Below are 21,758 nucleotides of genomic sequence, written 5' to 3' on the forward strand. Positions count from 1 at the left end.
ACTTACTAACCCACCTCGCTAAGGGGAGCGTCTTCATTAAATTAGACCTGAGAGAGGCATATTACCGGGTGAGAATAAAGGAGGGAGATGAGTGGAAAACTGCCTTCAACTGTCCTGTGGGGAGCTATCAGTTCAAAGTCATGCCATTTGGACTACAAGGGACCCCAGCCATATTCATGCAGTTGATTAATGAAGTCCTACATGATCACTTATACAAAGGGGTTCTGGTGTATCTTGATGACATCCTGATATATAGCACGAATATGACTGATCATATAAAGCTGGTGAGAAAAGTGTTAAAGAAACTATTGAATGCCAAGCTTTGTGTCAAACTGTAAAAATGTGAATTTCACCAGACCAGATTAGATTATCTTGGCTATAGAATTTCCAATGAGGGCATTGAAATGGACCCAGCCAAAGTGAAAGCTGTAATTAAATGACAGCCCCAAAGACTCACAAACAGCTCCAGAGCTTCCTAAGCTTTGCCAACTTCTACCATCAATTCATCCCCTCCTTTGCTGAGATTGCCCTACCCCTTAAAGAACTACTCAAAACAGGCAAAGGAGGAGGGAAACTGTGACCAGGCCAACCACTAACATGGACTATGGGCTGTCAAACTGCTTTTGAGAACCTAAAAAGACTATTTGCTATTGAGCTGGTCCTAAAGCACCCCTGCCCAGGGGAGCCCTTTGTAATTCAAACCGACACCTGCGACGTAGCCATAAGAGCTGTATTACTGCAAAAGAACCAAAGTGCAGCCTTGCAACCTTGTGCCTACACCTCAGAAAAAATTACTGAGAGTGAAAGGAGGTGGGCGGTCTGGGTAAAGGAGGCCTTCACAATCAGATGGGCTCTATTAAACTGGAGACACTATCTAGAAGGGAGAAAACTACCTTTTGAAGTATGGATAGATCACAAAAATCTAGAAGCACTGAAAACTCCCTGCAAATTGTCCCCAAAACAGGTGCGCTGGGCACAATACTTTAATCATTTTCACTTCACTCTAAAGTACATTCCAGGAAGGAAAAACTTCCTAGCTGATGCTCTATCCAGACTACCCCAGTACAAAAGCCAGCGTGAAGAGATCAATGAGGCAATTATCTCCAATCCACAAATGGCTGCTCAACTCACCCCTTGCAGGGCCCCTAATCCTTATGACCCTGGGGCAAAGAAAATAAAACAAGAGCTCCTCACCAATCAATGGTTCAAGGACAATCAAACCTCCCTAACATGCAGGGATGGTTTGGCTTGGAAGAGGGGGAAATTGTACTTGCCAGAAGCCCTCCGTCTTAACACTCTCAAGCACAGCCATGACGTAAAACAGGCTGGACACTTTGGATATTTAAAAACTCTACATATCATCCACCAGCAATTCTGGTGCTGGGGTTAAAACGGAATGTGGAAAATTATGTCAGGAGTTGTACTGTATTTGCCACCATGAAAAGAATTCCAGGGAAACCCCCTGGGTTACTGCAGCTGGTGGCAGACACTTCTCAACCATGGGAAGAAATCGCTATGGACTTTATAGTAGACCTCCCTGAAAGTAGAGGAAATACAGTCATCTGGACTGTGATACACCTATTTTCAAAGCAGGCTCACTTCATTGCCTGAAAAGACTCCCGTCTGCCCAATGACTGACTAAACTGTTCTTGAAATAAATCTACCGGATGCATGGAGCCCCTAAACGAATAATTTTGGACAGGGGGGTGCAGTTCACAGCTACATTTTGGAGGAGCTTTCTTAAACTAATTGGATCATCTCACGGTCTATCATCTGTGTTTTTGTCTTCTAATGGGGCTGCAGAAGCCACTAATAAGATAGTGGAGCAATATTTCAGATGTTTTATTTCCTACCAACAAGCCAACTGGACCAACCTCCTCCCTTTTGCAGAGATGGCTTACAACAACTCTGTTCACAGCAGTACTGGCTTCACACCTTTCAGAGTAGCTACAGGAAAAGAGTTCAGCCCAATACCTGAATATCCTCAAGCACCCTCAGCTTCTCAGACACTTGATCAATGGGTAAGGGGGTGGGAAGAGGTTTGGAAAGCCACAAAAGCTTAAAAAGTTTTCTGCGACTTATAAAAAGCAGGCAGATAGAAAGACAGCCCCTCAAAGAATGTTCCAAGTTGGGGAAAAGGTTTATCTTTTATCTGTCAACCAAATATTTGCACCTTAAATTACCCAGTAAGAAATTAGGACTGAAATTCTTGGGGCCTTTCCCCATTGTAAGAATCATCAACCCGGTCACAGGAGAATTAAAACTCCCTAGGCTTTTAGGGAGAATTCACCCTGTCTTCCATTGCAGCTTGTTGAAAACTTTGCGAGAATCCACTTTAAGACCTCCCCCTAAGAAGGTACCTGGACCCCTCGTAGTGGCAGGTCAAACTCACTATGAAGTAAAGCGTATTCTTGATTCTAGAATTTTTAAAGGGAAATTGCAGTACCTAGTACAATAGAAGGGATACTCGCTATCTGAAGCCACATGGGTGAAATCTAGCAATGTGAAAGCTGACAGACTCATCAAAAGATTCTATAAGAAACACCCTAGTAAACTGAGAGACAGCCCCTAACATATGCTTTTGTTTATGTTACAGGAGCTGTCCTTTTTGTAAGGGGGTCTGGATGTCAACACTGCTAACATTGGATGTTCTTGCTTTGACAATGATGGAGATACAGCCTTTTTCTTTCTGTTGTTTTACTCTTAGAGTTAGATGATGCTGGGGGGAGGGGGAGGAATGTAATGGGAATTAGTAAGACATACAATATTGTAACAAGAGCTGATAAAGAATGATGGTAGAGGAAACTGGGCAGGAAGCCAGCATTTCAAACTAATTGGCGAATGTGATTTATGACTGATAGTTGTAGGAGGGAACTGTGCTTTGATTTTTGTGCTGAAGGGAGGGGAAGTCAAATTTTGGCTTCAACTATATACGTACCAAAGGTATGCTGCTCAATTAAAGATTCTTTAAGATAAACAATGCCTCAAAGTTCTTTGAAGAGTTTCATCTTTCAGAACCATGACACACATTGCAGTAATCCATACAAGAGATGACTAAAGCATGAGTGACCTTGAGTCAGAAATGGTGCAGAAATGGGTGCAACTGATACACGACTTGTAGTGCAATTGTCCAAGGACGCTCCTGGTTATGGTTGCCAGTTAAGAATTCAGTTCTGCATGAATCAAGATGTTTCACTGCATATACATTGTCCAAATTAAAATAGTGACATTAAAAGATTCTGATTGTTGTTGTTGTTATTGTTATTGTTGTTGTTTAGCCCTTTCTACTTGGAAGATGCAAGCAGTTATTTTTAAAACTGTTTGGTCTGTTCAATTGTGTATAATTTTAACTTGATTATTGAGATATATTTCATTAAAAAACTAATGCTATGTCCATCTGCTAAAACAGCAGAATTGCTTATTTTTATTTAAGATCAAACTGAAGTAACTTGTAAATTATACATTCCCATAGCTAGCTCTTTCCAAAACCCCTGAACCAGCAACACCCAGAAAAGTGCAATTAAAAGAAATCATCAGCAATTTCTAATTGAAAACGAGCACAATTTCAGAATATTATTTTTGCTTAGACCCATCCCAGGTGTGGACATTATATGGAGCGGCATAGTCTTATACCATTTCTTTTCTTAAACTCTCAATTCTCCTAGCTCTGGAAATTTTGGAAGAGGCATTGTTATAAAATGTTAGCATGATGGAGCAGTAAGCTTAACTCTTACTAAAATTACTGTAAACTACTGTGTTTCCCCGAATACAACACCCAATCTTATTTTTTGGGGGGGGGGCTCCCGAAGAGGCATCAGGTCTTATTTTTGGGAGGTGTCTTTTCCACTCACCCTCCCCATGTCTGCCCTAGCTTGATTTTTAGGCATCCACCTTGCCCCAAAACTAGGGCTTATTTTAGGGAATAGGGAATATATTAGACCCATCCCCAAAAATCAAGCTAGGGCTTATTTTCAGGGTAGGTCTTACTTTTGAGGAAACATAGTATACTATTCCTTTTTCCCACCCACTCTTCTCACATTTTAAATTGGGAGGGGGGCTTATACATAGAATGTATGCATGAAAGAGAAAGTTGCTGAACTGGAGAAGATTTTAAACTCCTTTCCCCTTGCTTTTCCCAGTGAATTGTCTTTTTTTATTCCAATCAAGAGGGCATGATGGCTCACTGGTTAAGGACACAGAGTTTGTCAGCTGGAAAGCCAACAGCCCAGGTTCAAGATCTGAGTGCCATGCAATAGAGTGAGCTTTCATTACTTGCCCCAGGTTCTGCTTACCTAGCAGTTAGAAAGCATGCAAAAGCAAGTAGATAAATAGGTACCACTTGGGTGGGAAGGTAACAGTGTTGCGCATGCCTCAGTCTATGACACTAAACATCCTTTCATGACCACTGAAAGGATGTTTGGACAATGCTGGCTACCTCGGCTAAGAAAAAGAGAAGAGCACTGCCCCCTAAACTTAGAAACAACTAGACAGGGGAAACTTTTACCTTTACCTTATTCCAATCAAGCTATCAGATTCAAGTAGGAGAAAAAATGCTTTGGTGGCAATGAACGCAGAGGAGTTAAGCTAACTCTGCGCAGCTTGTCTCATTCTGCAGATTGTCTTCTCCCAATGCAATTTTCTTTTTTAAAAAAAACAACAAGTTTTATTAATTTTTCAAATTTTAACATCCAGATGCTTAGGAAGTAGTGTGGTGCTAGGAAAATCAGTCAATAACAAAATCATTCATATATATCTCAGGTTACATCAATAATATTTCCACAAATATTATATCATATTCATGTTAATAAATTTCTAACTAGGCTCAATCAATCAGTACATTTATCAATAGTATTTTACTTATATATATCCAAATCCTGTTTAGAGGTTTTATTTAATTCCAATTTATATATTCCAATTTAACCTTTTATAACCAATGTTTAAACTTTGGATAACCTTGATTTTCCTCATTTCATTATAATATAATTAACATAACTAAAATACACATATTATTCCAAAATTTACCTCCTTTATAGACAAATATATTCTAATTCTCATTCTAATAACTTCTCCTTTAAGATAAAAATATCTTTCATTATCACAAATCTATTTTCATCTAACAATTAAAGTTATAGTCTAACAGTTAATTTTAGCTCCCATTATAAATCTAAGTGCTAAATATAAAAAAAAAACATTATCTCTAAAAAGCTGCTTTACCCATTAAGTAGATTTCTAAATCCCATTTTTAAATCTGACTCTGGCTTTCCTTTTGTGCCAAATAGGTTTCCATGCCAATGCCTCTAAAACCTCAGATGTATCTCCCTTCATTCCTATACCTTTTGTTTGAATCAAGGGAGAACGTCCAGTTATCAGTCTTTCAAAACAACTGGTCTCTTTGTAATTGTTAAACTGTTGCCCTAATAATTCAAATCTCCATGTTTGGTTTAGGGTATTTATAGTTGGTTCAGTAGCCTGGTCCTCTTCTTCTTGTTGTGATTTCATTTGAGTAGAATAGAGAGTCATATCCGGTGTTGTTGTTGTTTGGTTATCTAAAATGTCTAAGTTCTCTGCTTTTGGAGTTACAGGTGCTGTAGTTAAAGTCATCTCAGCCAGTTGTGCATGTTGTATGAAGTCTTATTTAATGTTAAATTGTTTATCTTCTGTTATTTTTGGTGTTATAGGTTGATCAGTTTGAGTCTGAGGTTAAATTTGTAATTTTGTAAAAATGTCTTTGGCTTTCGCTCATTATTCTGCTCCAGACAGAATAGGCTACTTTAATCCATCTGAAACAGTCAGATAACTCAGCAGAATAAGCAAAGAATATTGCTTTTATTTCTAGGAATTCTAAACAATAACTCACTGTTATGTAAAGATACGTCCAGAAGCATATTTAGCAATGTAGCTCATTCCACAGCTAATGGATAATGGATTTTTCCCTCTTTTTCTGCATAAGACTCACATGTTGGCATAGAACCTCCAAGCCGTGGGGCTAGAAGCCATGAGGCTGGATGAAACAAAGGCATTCCCCACTGGCCGCTGGCCAGGATATCCTGTGATGAACTTTAGTGGCTCCTCCTTTCCTCCCACTACTGACCTATTAACATGGGATAGCTGACTAGCTAAAACTACATTACCTATAAGCCATCTCTTAAGGAAACAGCACTTAACCCAATAAATGCCAAACATTCTAACATACAGATCTACATGCTCTAGTCAGGGTTACACAGAGTTACACAATCCAGAATACTCCTGAAATGATTAGCTCTGTTGCTTCATGGATTTTTTCAAGGATAAGTTTGTAATTAAGTTGTGGATAGGATTCATCCATTTCCATGGTGATTAAAGATAGTCCTTTTAGTGGAGGCTATGTTTAGTAAAACTCAGATATTGTTCACCTCCACAATTTGTAAGAATTATTGTCACCACAGCTGTTTCTACATCTTATCTTTTTTGATAATATGAAGGACAAATCAAAGTAATCAATAAACACAATTGAAAAGAAATTTCAGTTGCTATGCCAAATTGTGCCACAAGATGTCCCCAGCAGACCACAAAATTTTTTTCCCAAATGCTGAATAGCCTCTTATTCAGTTAACACACACAAAAAAGCCGATATTTTGCAAAGATAATAGTTAAAGAAGTTTAAAAAATCTAAGTGTCTATAAAAAAAAGTTTTGGGCCCCCAAGATATCCACAAAACAAAGATCCAATTATTTGGTTGTTGAAATTAGTAGTTCTTTCCTTTTCTTTCCAAGCTGTAAAATCCCACATATGCAAACGCTGCTAAATTGAGAGCAGGGAACGAATTTAAAAAGGCTTTCACAGGAAGGTAATTAGGAAAAAAGAGAGATAAAAAAGGATCTCACCCAAATCCTCCACTCCTGCTTCGTATGCTTAGCTATTATTTGGCTGGTGCGACTAAGTGATCGGCCATGTTAATGGCTGATCTTTTCTTCGTCAGCCCTTCTGCGATCTTGCGAAAGCCCTCCCCAATGGTGGTTGCCCCTCCAGGGTGACTTTTGATCTTTTCTGACGAAGGGAAATCAGACAGCAGGGAGAAGCTTCCCCCCGCGTGTCCGAAGGCATTGCGTCCGGAACCGGAAGTCCCAATGCAACTTTCTTAAAGAGGAGAGGACTTAAGTTTTCAAAAAAGATGGGAGTATTGGAAGATGTCAATCAGGAAAAAAAAATGCTGTGAGTTTCACTGTGGCTTTGGTAGACTTTGAAATGTCATTGATCATCTTCATTTTAAACATTCATTATTTATCTATCAAATGGCTTAAAGCAACAATTCACCTCTAATAATCCTCTACATAGAATGAATGCTAATTGAAAAGCTTTACAGATGGTAATATTAAAAATTAAATGTGCTCTTCCAGATTGTTCTTTATTTTTCCCTTAGGTATGTTTAAATGGTTTCTCTCATCTGCTGTCTCTCTCCTAGCTTGAACTTAGCACAGTTTTAAGCATTTGTTTCTTCTTAAACAAATCTACTGTATAGCTCAATAAAGCAAAAGATCCAAAATAAATAGAAAAGGCCCTATCTGGAGGAAGTTCATAACTCATCAAAATCAGTATTCTGTAAAGACATAATAAGAAACCTAAACTGAGAATTCTGTACATACTAAATAGGAACTAGATTGCATGGATGATTTCAGTAGCATCTGGAATCAATTTTGAGAATTCAGCATCTGGAATCAATTTTGAGAATTCAGCATCTGGAATCAATTTTGAGAATTCAGCCAAAAGGCATTGATTTTCCTTTTCTTTACAACAACAAATTTGGCTCAAGAACTATTTATGGTGTACAAGGGTCTTACACTGTCCTACAATTTAATGAAAAGAAGGATTAGCGGTGACATGATAGCAATGTTCCAATATTTAAAGGGCTGTTACAAAGAAGAAGGAGTCAACCTATTCTACAAAGCACCTGAGGGACAGCATGAAGAGCAACCAATATACTGAATTGATCACAATTGTGCACCCCTATCAATCTTTTTTCCAAATATGAGGCAAGTCTTTATATAGCAGAAGTTTACTAATTTTCAGAAGTGATTTCTGGGTAACAGAAGCAGGGGGATGGGAATGAGATATAAAATATGGAGAGACAATCCAAACCACAAATAGAAACTCCATTTTTCCTTTAGTGAATTTTGGAAGGAAGGATGAAGGGGAGATGAAGAAAAGAATTGCTTTCAAGGCACCAAAGGTGCCTATATCCCATATAGCCAATATCAGATGAAATGTGTTCTCTTTAGCAAATTAGAATTCAATGTACTTTTATGCCATTATTCAAGTTCATAGTACTCCTATGCTAGATAAATTTATGAGCTATGCATTTATTGTTGTCATAACAACCAATTCCCTTCTTTCTCATTATTTCCAGTGGATTTACCCACGAGGTTCCCACATATTATTTTTAACCTCCTTTTCTGGAACATATATTTTCATTTACAAATGTAATACAAGTAATTGAATTAATGTCATGTTTTTCTTTTCTTTTTAAATTTGTAATTCAGACGTGGATATACACAGCAAGAGGTAAGATTCACATTCCCTACATTTATTTTAGTAAAAAGTTATAATTTATAGTGGTTTCCTTCACCATAGGCTGAAGAATTTAATCCATTGAATTAAATGTTGTCAGTGAGATATATGGATGCGTATCAGTCTTCCTGAGCTTTTAGATGTCACACCTCTAGTTCCTTTTACTTTCTGTTGGTTACATACATTCCGAACTTTTAAAACACATTATTTACTATAATAAATGAGTAATTATGACTTAAGTGATTTCAGAAAAGCTGCACCAGAAAAAAAATATTTTTACTACCCACAAATAGAGATTTTATTTCTAAAAATGTGCCTTTTCTTGTATTCTAAGTTGTATAATTTATTGATCCAGCCTTGACAGCTCAGCAATGGGCAATGAAATACCTGATGCCGGGGTCAGGGACACAGGTGCCAGGGAGGCAAAAGGTTTTTTTGACCTGAATGTAAAAAGGGACACCAGAATAAGATTTGGGGTGGAATTTCATGCTTAAAAATCGTGCTGTTTCCTGTTTTTTAAAATCAAACCTTTTTTGGTGTCTGGGGAAGGAAATTCCTGATGCCGGGGGCAGGGATGTGGGTGCCATGGAAGCCAAAAACTTTTTGACCCAAATGTAAAAACAGGTGCCGGAATGAGATTCGGGGTGAAATTTCATGCTTAAAAATGTTGCTGTTTCCTGTTTTCCAAAATTGAGCCTTTTTTTGGTGTCTGGGGAAGGAAATTCCTGATGTCAGGGGCAAGGATGCAGGTGCCACGAAGGCCCCAAAAAATTTTGACCCGAAAGTAAAAAATGGAAACCGATATGAGATTCTGCGTGGAATTTCATGCTTAAAAATGGTGCTGTTTCTTGTTTTTCAAAATCAAGTTTTTTTATGTGTCTGAAGAAGGAAATTCCTGATATCAGGGGGAGGGACATGGGTGCCAGGGGGGCCAAAAATGTTCTGATGAGAAAGTTAAATCAGATGCCTCAGTGAGATTCTGGGTGCTGTTTCCGGTTTTTCAAAATTGAGCCTTTTTTCGTTCCTGGGGAAGGAAATTTCTGATATCAGGGGCAGGGATGGCGATGCCTAGGAGGCCCCAAAAAATTTTGACCTGAAAGTAGAAACGGACATCAGTATGAAATTCTTTTTTGGTGTCTGGGGAAGGAAATTCTGGATGCTGGGGTCAGGGACGCGGGTGCTTGGGAGGCCAAAAAATTTTTGACGCGAAAGTAAAAACTGATGCCGGTATGAGATTCTGGGTGGAATTTCATGCTTAAAAATGATGACATTTCCAGTTTTTCAAAATTGACCCTTTTTTGGTTTCTGGGGAAAGAAATTCCTGATGTTGGGGTCCGGGACGCGGGTGCCATGGAAGCCAAAAACATTTTGAGCCAAATGTAAAAACAGGTGCCAGAATGAGATTCAGGGTGAACTCTCATGCTTAAAAATGGTGCTGTTTCGTGTTTTCCAAAATTGAGCCTTTTTTGGTGTCTGGGGAAGAAAATTCCTGATGCCAGGGGAGGGACACGGGTGCTTCGGCAAAAAATGTTTTGGCCCGAAAGTAAAAATGGACGGTGGTATGACATTCTGCGAGGAATTTCATGCTTAAAAATAGTGCTTTTTTTTTTTTAGAAATTGAGCTTTTTCTGGAAGGAAATTCCTGATGCTGGGGTCAGGGATGCAGGTGCCAGGGAGGCCCAAAAATTTTTTTCACCCGAATGTAAAAACGGATGCTGGAATGAGATTCAGGGTGGAATTTCATTCTTAAATATGGTGCTGTTTCCAGTTTTTCAAAATCGATTCTTGTTTCATGTCTGGGGAAAGAAATTCCTGGTGCTGGGGTTAGGGACACGGGTGTCTGGGAAGCCAAATTTTGTTTGACCCGAATTTAAAAATGAACATCGGAATGGGATTCGGGATGGAGTTTCATGCTTTAAAATGGTGCTGTTTCCTGTTTTTCAAAATGAAGCCTTTTTTGGTGTCTGGGGAAAGAAATTCCTGAAGCTGGGGTCAGAGATGCAGGTGCCAGGGAGGTCAAAAAATGTTCTGACCCAAATGTAAAAACGGATGCCAGACTGAGATTCGGGGTGGAATTTCGTGTCTAAAAATGGTGCCGTTTCCTATGTTTCAAGATCGAGTCTTTTTTGGTGTCTGGGGAAGGAAATTCCTGATGCCCGGGTCAGGGATGTGGGTGCCAGGGAGGCCAAAAAGATTTTGTCCTGAATGTAAATACAGAGGACAGAATGAGATTCTGGGTTGTATTTCATGCTTAAAAATGGTGCTGTTTTCTGTTTTTCAAAATAGAGCCTTTTTTTTGAAAAAATTTATTGAATATACAGTTAAAAACAAAAAAGACACAGTGGACATAATACAACTTCCCTGGTTTAAACAATACTATTAGTATTAACTTAGGAAATAAAAAAAAATTCTTTACATTATAACAAAATATGCATATAGGATCTGTGATCATTCTAGTGAGCATTCTTTCAATCATATACATTGTGGTTAAATAACTTTCAATTCTATCTTGTAAAGAATACTAGTATAAAGATTTCTAAACTATCAACTTATCAATCAACATTCGTCCCAGCATTCCTCCTTGACTCTATAACCATCCAAATTTCGAAATAGTCTGTTTCAGTTTTATTTTTAAGCTCTAATGTTAACCTATCCATTTCCGCGCAGGATAGGATTTTATTTATTACTTCTTCAGTAGGTGTTTCTTTTCTCTTCCATTTCTGAGCATAGGCTAGTCTCACTGCAGTTAGAATATGCAGTACTAAATATAAAGATCCTTTGCTGGATTTCTTCTTTGTAATCCCTAATAAAAAATTTCTGGTTTTAATTTGATTTTTTGTGATAATATCTCTTCCAACCAATTTTTTATCATATGCCAAAATTCTTGAGCTTTTGGGCATTCCCACCACATGTAGTAGTAGGTCCCTGGTGATTTTCTACATTTCCAACATATCAATGAGGTTTTTTTGTCCATTTTTGCTAATCTTATGGGGGGAAGATGCCACCTGTAGAAGATCTTATATAGATTTTCTTTATAGGTGGTAGCTAATGTTAGCCTCCTATTCCTATCCCATAATAATTGCCAAGACAGATCGATAAAAGCGACAAGATCAAAATATAGGCAGTAATGTGGAAGAACTAACAGCACTATCACTAAATGTAAATGGTTTAAACTCCCCAGCTAAGAGAAATAAAATTTTGAATAAGCTTAGTAAGAAAAACGTAGACATAATAATCTTACAAGAAACACATAAAAAGAATCAGCACCAAGATCTATTAAACTACCCCAAGTTAGGAACTAAATTTGTATCACTCTCACAGCAGAAAAAAGGAGGAATAGTGGTATATGTCAAGGAAAGAATCCCAGCAAAACAAATTTATCAGGATGAAGAAGGTAGAATATTGATAATTGAAATTTCCCTGAATAAAAAAAAGTTGCCCTGGTAGGAATCTACGCCCCCAACGAGAGACAAAAACAATTCTACAAGAAATTACATAAGATTATTGGTGATATCGAAAATGAGAATATTTGTTTAATTGATGACTTCAATGCAATTGTAGATGGAGAATTAGACTATAAAAGTGAGAATGCAAGGAAAGGAACTAGAAGAATACTGCCTAGTACTTTTTTTAAAATGGCGGAGAAATTTAACATCCAGGATAGCTGGAGGGAGAGAAATTTTTGGTCTAGAATTGATATGGTCTGGACAACGAAAGAACTAAATTCAGATGTAGAGGATGTAACAATAGATATTAATACATGGGCAGACCATAATCCTATTATAATCAAATGGAAAGGACAGAAGACAACAAGGAGGTGGACCTTAAAAAAGGCAATCTTAAATCAAAAATAATTCAAATATAAGATGGAAGAACAAATGCGGATATTCTTCCAGACAAACAAGAAAGAGGAGACTAATACCCAAAATCTATGGGATACAGCCAAGGCAGTCATGAGAGGAACTGCAATTGCATACATGGCCAATGAAAATAAAAAGAAAAGGCAGTACCAAAAAAGTCTAAAGGAAGAACACAAAAAAATGGAAACAGAACTATAAAAAAACCCACAATTTAGGGATTTAAAATGACAACCTGATCTAAATAAACATAAATTGAACATTATAGAAAAAGAAGAATTGGCACAAAAATAAAAAGTATCAGACAAAATTTTTTTGAACAGGCAAATAAACCCAGGAGATGGTTGGCCTATAGACTGAAAAAACAAAAAGATAAAAGATGAATCAGTAAACTATGCAACAAAGCAGGAAAGATGGTACACCACACTGAAGAAAAAAAACATGTGACGTACAAATTCTACAAAAACCTCTATAAAGACGATGAAAAGATTAGTGAGGGAAGAATACTACAATACCTTATGACTGCTGATCTGCTGAAGGTGTAAGGACCCACCCCACTTTGCATCTTAAGAAGACAGAACTCTTGGAATAATTCTTCCAACAGGCATCCTTTATTAAGAGAAAATGGTTGCAGGAGTTCTAGACAGGACTTGGGGTCCAAGCTCTCCCATTCAAGGTTTTAAGGGGTTCTCCAGTAGCCCACCCAATCACCCCCTTCTTTCAGCGACAGTCTCAGGCATTACACTCCCACCCCGTTTCCTTACTGCCGGCTGGATGGAGACTTCAGAGAGGAGTACATGAAAGGTAATAGCAGTACATGAAAGGTAATAGCCCCATTCTTATGGTTAATCCTTTTGGTGATATCCACATTCAGTCCCTTTGAAGTATACTGAAGGAAGTGAGGGCCATAAAGCCCCTTTGTTCACCCTTCCCTTCACCGTATGACAGAATCCAGAGAAGGCAGAAATGGGGTTTTCTATAGTTGATAACTAGAGATGAAATATAATTGGATTCTGACATCCCGCCCCCTTAAAAAAAAGACAGATCCACCTGAAAGAAAACAAAACAGGTATAAAAGTTAGTCAGGCTTGTTAGGATACTCTGTGTGAAACTTCTTTAATAGCTTCGGGTCTCTGACATGGCATTTATGGACCCACTCGTCTTGTGAGGCAGGGAGGTGTTTCCAGGCAACTAGGTACTAAGTCGCTCCTAGAGTCAAGGATTTCCTTTATTTCGAAATGTTGTTCGCCCTCCACCATGATTGGAGGTGGGGGGGGGATTTTTGGCCGTAAAGATGACTGATGCTCTCTTTTCAGCAAGCTGCAATGAAAAATTGGGTGTATTTGCCTGAGATTTTGGGGTAATTCTAATTCTACTGTTACTGGGTTTATGATTCTTTTAATTGGAAAGGGCCCTATATATTTTGGTCCAAGTTTTTTACAGGGCTGTAGGGACTTTAGGTATTTTGTAGATAAGTACACCATTTCTCCTATAATGAATGGTGTAGGCTCAACCCTTTTTTTATCGGCTTGTGCTTTGTATGCCTGCCTAGGTTCATCTAGTGCTTTTCTAACCTGTGCTGGAGTGGACTGCATTATTGTAGGCAACATGTGCAAAAGGGAGTAAGTCCGCCCATCCCACTTTCTTAGATATTAAGAAAAAGATATTGCTCAAGTACTGAGTTCATTTTTTCAGCCCCCCCCCATTCCCTTGTGGGTGGTGGCTAGATGTCAGTCCCTGAGTGGTTCCTTTCTTCCAAAATGCAGACGTAAATTGCACTCCCCTATCAGAGATGATGCGTTGGGGTGCCCCATGCAATCTGTAAATGGGCTGGACGAAAAGTTTCGCTAAGGCTTTTGCGGTGGAATCTTTTGGCAAGGGATAAAGCCCGTGAAAGTCCAGACAACAGTATTCCCATTGCTTTCTGGCAATTCCACTATAAAATCCATGGCTATTTCCCTCCAGGGGGCTGAGGGATTTGCCACTGTTTGTAATAGTCCTGGTGATTTCCCTTGCAACCTCTTTGCAGTAGCACATTTTGGGCAGCTGGCTACGTAGCTGTCTATGTCCTATTTTATCGATGGCCACCAAAATTGCCATTTAATTAAGTGTAAAGTTTTTACAAATACAAAATGCCCTGCTGATTTTGTGTCATGGCAAAGCTGCATGAATGTGACTCTTTGGGTTGTTGGTATATATAACTTTTCACCTACCCAAGGAAACCCGTCTCTCATTGTGTACACATTTTTCTTTTTCTGGAACCATTCATCTGTTTCCAAACTTTTCCGGAATTCAATTCCAGTTTGACTGTTCATTTGTGGTTTTAATTTAGCTTGGGTTCTTGTGGTTACTGGTGTTGCCAGTTGTGACTCTGCCACCATTGATTTAGAGTCTGTGGCTTGTGTGCTGTTATATTGGGGCAGTTCTTTCTCCCTGGTAAATGTTTGAGCTTAAATTGGAACTGGTGAAAATGCTGGGCTTGTTTGGATTGAGCTTCCTGGGTGCTTTCAGGGCTTCCAAATTTTTGTGATCAGTCCACACCTGGAAGGGGATTTTGTTGCCTTCCAGGAACTGTTGCCACATGAGTAATGCCCAACGTGTCCCGTATGCTTCTTTCTCCCATACGGGCCAGCGCTGTTCTGTTTCCGTGAGTTTCTTGGATGTATATGCACAGGGTTGCAATACTCCATCATCGTTTTCTGTAACGATTCTAAGAAAAAGACTCAGGCATGTCTTGGACAGAGGTCTGAAGCTGCATGACACATCTTCACACAGCTTGACAAACTCTGAGTTTATTGTTTCTTATATACTTTTTACATACATAGGCTTTACCATTAACTGCTGACATTTTACATTTAGAAGTTTAACCTTTAGTTGTTGACATAAAGTAATTGAAAAATTCCTTCATATAAGCAATTATTTTCTAGTAACACATTACCTGTTGAGAGCAGGTAAGAACAAATACAGGTAAATTAGAAAAGGAGAAAGAACTGATAAAGACAAGAAGAGATAAAGACAGGAAGAGATAAGGGGGAACTTATTTATTTAGGTAGGTAAGATATTAAGTCAAAAGGGGGTGATCTTTTGGCTGCTTCCTTGGGACAAAGGGTATCAAAAGGTTATGAGGTTTGTGGGGGGCAATGCATGGCAGTTTGCTGCACGTGCAAATTCCTCCACATCTCACCTTTTTCTATTTTATTAATGAAGACATCTTAAGCAGGAGTAGTTAGTGGGTCTTAGCTTAGTATGGAAGATTGCAAGACATCTTATTAAGTAAAGAAAAAAGACATTGAAATAAACAACAACAGCTGATAAGGATAGCAACTATTATAATGAGATATTGAACAATCTTTCCAAGAAGGCCAATGGGAAGCCATGACCATAGAGCACTCCACCAATTTCCTAAGGTATCAATTTTTAAATCAGAAGCCAAGTTATGTAAAACATTAATTTGCTTTTGAATAACGCCAGATTGATCAGAAAGATTCAAACAACACATAAAACTGAAGCTGGGACACACAAAGGTATAAGACAAGTAGAGAGTAGATTTTCCATGTCATATGATTCAGAAATACAAAAGTCTGTTACTTGTGTTACATTAGCTAATTGCACCCAAATATTATATTTCATCCGTGATTCTAAAGGATGAGGTGGGAGAGCTTCAGCCCCCACACAGCAATTAAGAAGGAAAGAGAGGCAAAGAATGACTAAGGAATTTGCAGTCAAAACCACAAATATGGCAGCACATAAATTCTCTGGTGTAGGTTCTTTTCCCTGTTGTCTCAGAACCTCCTGCGCTTTGGATGTTAGGTTCTTTACATCGCCCCAGGTTGTTGGCCAACTGTGATGGCGAGAGCGAAAGGGATGTTGTGCTGTCTGAAGAGTCACCTGCTTCATTTCCAGTATTGGGTTCTGGACTTGATGCCATGACATCTTTGGCTGGTTGCACACACTGGGCTGGAATCCAGAGAGGGCCTGTAGGAGCAAGCACAGCATAGCCTCGCCCCCACGTTAGTAAAGGAGTTGGATCTAACCAGGTTATTTCAGGCAATTGCTGATAATATACCAATGGATTAGGGAGCACAGCTTTCTGCTGAAAGTGATGCTGGTAGGCAGTAGTGTTTTGAAAAGAAATATTTAGCTGGTTTAAAGTTATTAAGACTTTATTGGTTTAAAGTTAATAAGACTTTATTGACTTGATGCAAATTAGGTACCCTTGATCCCTCCTTTTTTACTTGTTTATGAAGGCAGTCCTTAAAGGACCGATACATATGTGAGAAACAAAGGATAGCTGCTGTAAAGTTAAAAACAAAGCCATAAGGTTGGAGTTGATCCTGGGCGTGATGTAAGTACCTGTAAGATTAAAAATAAGTTGGCACACATAATGAGAATCAGAGATTAAGTTAAAAGTCTGTTGAGAAAAGGTGTGGAAAGCTAAAATAGCAGCAGAAGAGATAAGTTATTCTGAAAATAAAATTGAAAATCAAATTTTGGGATAAGAAGAACAATATTAATTAAATCAGTCCCATTTCAAGGACAAGCTTGATTGTGTCCTGAGGTTATTTCAGCAACAGCCTGGATAAAAGATAAAACATTTTGTGATGGGATAAGTAAAGCCATTGAATACAATATACTTTTTGTGCTTCTAACACAGCTAATACTCCTGTAAGTAGCTTACTAGTAAGAAATATCAAAAGTGTTAAGTGACAATTCCTATGTGGAATTCTGTCCACAAATTGAGTACTCAAGTACTTAATTTGCTCAACTGTGGTAAATGCTGGAACTACAAATGAGATCTCCAGGTTGTTTTCCTTTGGTCAATTAGTTAAATTCCAAGTTAATCAAAGATGCAAACAAATTTCTATTAAGTAGGTTAAACATTTACAAAACTTAAGTTTTGCTAGCTGAAACTGCAAGAGCGGGGATTAAATTTCATCTCCATTCACAAACTGGAATTCTAAGCAGAGAAGGAAAAAAAAAGTTTAAAATGAACAGTTCCCCCCCCCCTTCTTTCTTTTGGTCTCTCTTGCTCTTAAAGCAACAAAGCCAGTTGAAAAACAAAAGAGACAGGAAAAAATTTTGTTACAAACTTCTCACTACTTACTTTTGATAACAAAAACTGGAGTGTTCCATGGACTAGTGGAAGGGGCAATGTGTTTGGCTTGTAATTGTTCTTGAACATGAATTTTTAATGCCTGTAATTTGTACAGAGGAAGAGGCCATTGTTCCACCCAAACAGGGGTAGTAGTTAACCAAGTTAAGGGTAAGGCAGACAGTTTATTCATCGAAGGTGACAGTAGCCCACCATTTACTAAGCAAGTCTCGTCCCCAAAGGTTGACATGAATGTCAAGAATGAAAGGACGAAGTTGAACAGTTACAGTAGAATTAGGAAGACTTGCAGAAAGAAATTGTATACTTTGTCGTGCACCTTGTCGCCCTCCTACACCCCAGACACTAGGGCATGGGTCAGTGGGCCAAGATGCAGGCCAATCTTTAGCTGAAATTACTGAAACATCAGCCCCTGTATCAATTATGCCCTCAAAAGGCTTACCCTGAACAAAGACTGTCTGACGGGGTTGCTGGGTGGTGATTGGGGTGGTTAATGCAATTACAACAGGATCTGTGGAACCAAACCTGCCATCCCCTCGATCCCTATCACGACCCCCTGCAGGGACAAAATAGGGCAAATGGAGTAATTGTGCAGGACTAGTATTACTTGGCAAAGTCTGTGGCATGTTAGTCCATAATTGAATAAAGATGACACCTGTATAGTCAGAATCAAGTACTCCAGGTATTACAAAAATTCCCTTTTTTCCCATGCTAGAGCGAGGCAAAATTAATCCAACATATCCAGAAGGGAGAGGTCCAGAAAGTTGTGAAGGAACTATTTGTATTTCTCCTGGAAATTTGAAACATACTTCTTGTTGGATAGTTAAATCTATCCCAGCACTCCCTCTAGTGGCAGCAGGGCTATTGTTAATTGTTGATGGAATTACTGAAGGGTCTCTGTTTGGACCGGGGCCAGAGACCGGCCCGCTTTGAAGTTTCTCGACTGACATTCATTAGCCCAATGAAATCCCTTATTACACTTAGGGCATTTTGTTTTTGGACGTCTCCCAGCATTATTTTTAAATGGTCGGGAGGCATACTTTCCTCCCCCAGGATTTCTGCAATCCTGTTTAAAGTGTCCAATTTTACCACAATTATAACATTTCCCCTGAGGTTTTGTAAGAGCTGCAGCTAAGAGATTAGTTTGAAAAGAAACAGTCCCTATGTCCTGACATGCTTTGATCATTTCTGCTAAATCTGGTTGAGCTCCCAATCCAATAATGGCCCGTTTACATTCAGAGGTGGCATTTTCTTTAGCCAATTTCATAAGCAATTCAGCTTGGGCATCAGGATTATCAATTTGTCATCTCAAGGTATCTTGCAGACGGTTAATAAAATCTGCATATGGTTCATTTGCCTTTTGACGAATATTTGAAAATGCTTGAGATGGTTTCCCAGTTATAGGAACTTTTCCAAACACTTTGTAAGCACATTCAGAGGATATTTGAAGAGTAGCTATAGGCAAAACAATTTGTGCATCCACTGGAGTGTAATCACCAGAGCCATATAACTGCTCTGGGAGGTAAGCACCTCCAGAAGTTGCTGCTCTTAATGCACATTGATGTCTAAACTCACTATCCCATACCACATACTGAGCTGGTGTTAATAACATACGAATTGTTGTTTTCCAATCTTCTGGTACCAAAACATGATTCCTTATTGTTGCTTCTAACATACCTTGCACATATGAACTACCTAACCCAGTATCTCTTATACCCTTACGCAATTCTGTTAAGATTGCATAAGAAAGTGGTTGATATTCAACCACAGGGGCTCCATTTGCATCTCCCTGCCCAGTCAAATGTACAGGACAAAGTGAGAGCATATCTGCTATTTCCTGCATATCTCCCTCTCCTTTCGCCATTTGATTTTCTAATACATGGCGAATAGAAACATAAGATGTAGAATTCTTTTGCTCTGAAGGTGTTACATCTATCGTGGAAGATATAGGAGCTGATGGAACTGAAACCTTTTCATGATTAAAACCTGGAGAGGGAGTAGAACTAAATTGTACTGCATCAGCTCCATATTTTTCCACTGCATGGCAACATTGATGCCAACAATGCAAAACATCCACTAAGGCTCGGGGTTCCTGATGAAGGGTGTTACCTATTCTTTCCCAATCCTTAAGTTGGAGTGTCCCCCTTTCAGGATACCAAGGACAGTTTTTTCCTATCTCACCCACCAGCTTCCTAAGCTCCCTTTCAGGCATGGTCATGCCCGATTTGTGTAAGAGAAACTTTAACTCTCTTACATGCTTTTGCTGATGGTGAGATATATCACAGCCCATACTTACAGTTTGAGAAATCTCGCAGGACGAGAAGACGAGAAGGTGCATCAAGGGGTCTGTTCCAGACAACTGTAAATATGTTGGTTGCTGCTTTCCCTCGGAAGGGGATGTCCCAGTTCAAGGCCCCATTTGTAACGATGCTAAGAAAAAGACTCAGGCATGTCTTGGGCAGAGGTTTGAAGCTGCATGACACATCTTTACACAGCTTGACAAACTCTGAGTTTATTGTTTCTTATATACTTTTTACATACATAGGCTTTACCATTAACTGCTGACATTTTACATTTAGAAGTTTAACCTTTAGTTGTTGACATAAAGTAATTGAAAAATTCCTTCATATAAGCAATTATTTTCTAGTAACACATTACCTGTTGAGAGCAGGTAAAAACAAATACAGGTAAATTAGAAAAGAGAAAGAACTGATAAAGACAAGAAGAGATAAAGACAGGAAGAGATAAGGGGGAACTTAAAGCATATTATTTATTTAGGTAGGTAAGATATTAAGTCAAAAGGGGGTGATCTTTTGGCTGCTTCCTTGGGACAAAGGGTATCAAAAGGTTATGAGGTTTGTGGGGGGCAATGCATGGCAGTTTGCTGCACGTGCAAATTCCTCCACAGTTTTCTTGTAATAGAACAGCCCCCACTGCCACATCACTTGCATCCACCTGTATTATGAAGGGCTTATCCATGTCTGGGTGCCTTAGTACTGGTTCGGCAGAAAAAAGTTTCTTTAGTCTCTCAAATGCTGCTTGGCACTCCATTGTCCATGTTAGTGGCTGGCTAGGTTTTACTGAGGATGCTCCCTTCGTTTTTAGTAAGTTAGTGAGGGGCAAGGCTATCTGGGTAAACGAGGGGATGAATTAGCGGTAAAAATTTGCAAAGCCCAGGAAACTTTGTAGTTGCTTTCTTGTGCGGGGTGGTGCCCAATCTAATACTGCTCTGAACTTCTCTGAGTCAATTTCAATGCCCTGGGGGGATATGCGATAACCTAGGTAGTCTATTCTTTCCTGGTGGAATTCGCATTTTGAGAGTTTGGCATATAGGTGGGCGGCTCGCAGTTTCTTTAAAACTGGTCTGACAAGGTTGACATGTTCCTCTTTTGTTTCGGTGAAAATAAGAATTTTGTCCAAGTAAACAAAGACCCCCTTAAACAGGTGCTCCCTTAGAACGTCATTGATTAATTGCATAAAGACTGCAGGGCCCCCTTGTAATCCAAATGGCAAGACTTTGAATTGATAGCACCCCATGGGGCAGTTAAATGCGGTCTTCCATTCGTCCCCTTCCTTAATTCTCATGCGATATTAAGCTTCTCTTAGGTCTAGTTTAGAAAAAAATTTCCCTTTCAAGAGGTGTGACAGCATGTCTTTCATGAGGGGCAGAGGGAATTGTACACCGATTGTATTCAGGGCCCTATAATCCACGCATAAGCGTAAAGAGCCATCCTTCTTCTATCTAAAGAGGACCGGGGCAGCCACTTTAGGCTTGGCTGGCTCAATGAACCCTCTCTCTAGGTTTTTTTTAATGAATCTTTCCATTTCCTCCTTCTCCTTTGGGCTCATGGAGTATAATCTGGGCTTTGGGAGTTTTGCCCCAGGCTTGAATTCAATGGCACATCTGTGGGTCGATGGGGGGGGAGCTCATCCACCCTCTCCTCACTGAAAACTTCAGCAAGGTCTCTGTATTCCTCTGGTATTTCTGTTAGTCCCTTTTCCTCTCCCATGGATGCTTTTTCTATTCTTGATTCTGGTAGCCCTCCTTGGGATTTTAAGTCCATAGGGTCCCTTTTCTGGAATTTGATTTTTGTCATCCTCCAATTTATCCAGGGGTTCCATTTTTTTAACCATTCCATCCCTAGGATCGTTGGGCATTCCATGCCTGGGGTCACCACAAATGTTATGTCCTCCTCATGTTTGCCCAGGGAGAGGTGTATTGGTAAAGTGGCTAGGGTAGCTGGCAT

The 21,758-nt window shown here is 39.1% G+C and overlaps 1 protein-coding gene across 5 annotated transcripts in view; it reads left to right on the plus strand.

Moving 5' to 3' along the window:
- Positions 1-21,758, plus strand: part of LOC120301041 (protocadherin-15-like) — a 151,542-nt gene that overhangs the window by 114,669 nt on the left and 15,115 nt on the right. For all 5 annotated transcript variants that reach the window (XM_039327735.1, XM_039327740.1, XM_039327736.1 and 2 more), the window contains one exon: positions 8,517-8,538. In XM_039327735.1, coding sequence (XP_039183669.1) covers positions 8,517-8,538 — 22 coding nt within the window. The remainder of the gene's footprint in view (positions 1-8,516; positions 8,539-21,758) is intronic.

The sequence above is a fragment of the Crotalus tigris genome, unplaced genomic scaffold (genome assembly GCF_016545835.1).
Source record: "Crotalus tigris isolate CLP2741 ecotype Arizona unplaced genomic scaffold, ASM1654583v1 scf7180000024366.1712601, whole genome shotgun sequence".
NCBI classification, from domain to species: Eukaryota; Metazoa; Chordata; class Lepidosauria; order Squamata; family Viperidae; genus Crotalus; species Crotalus tigris.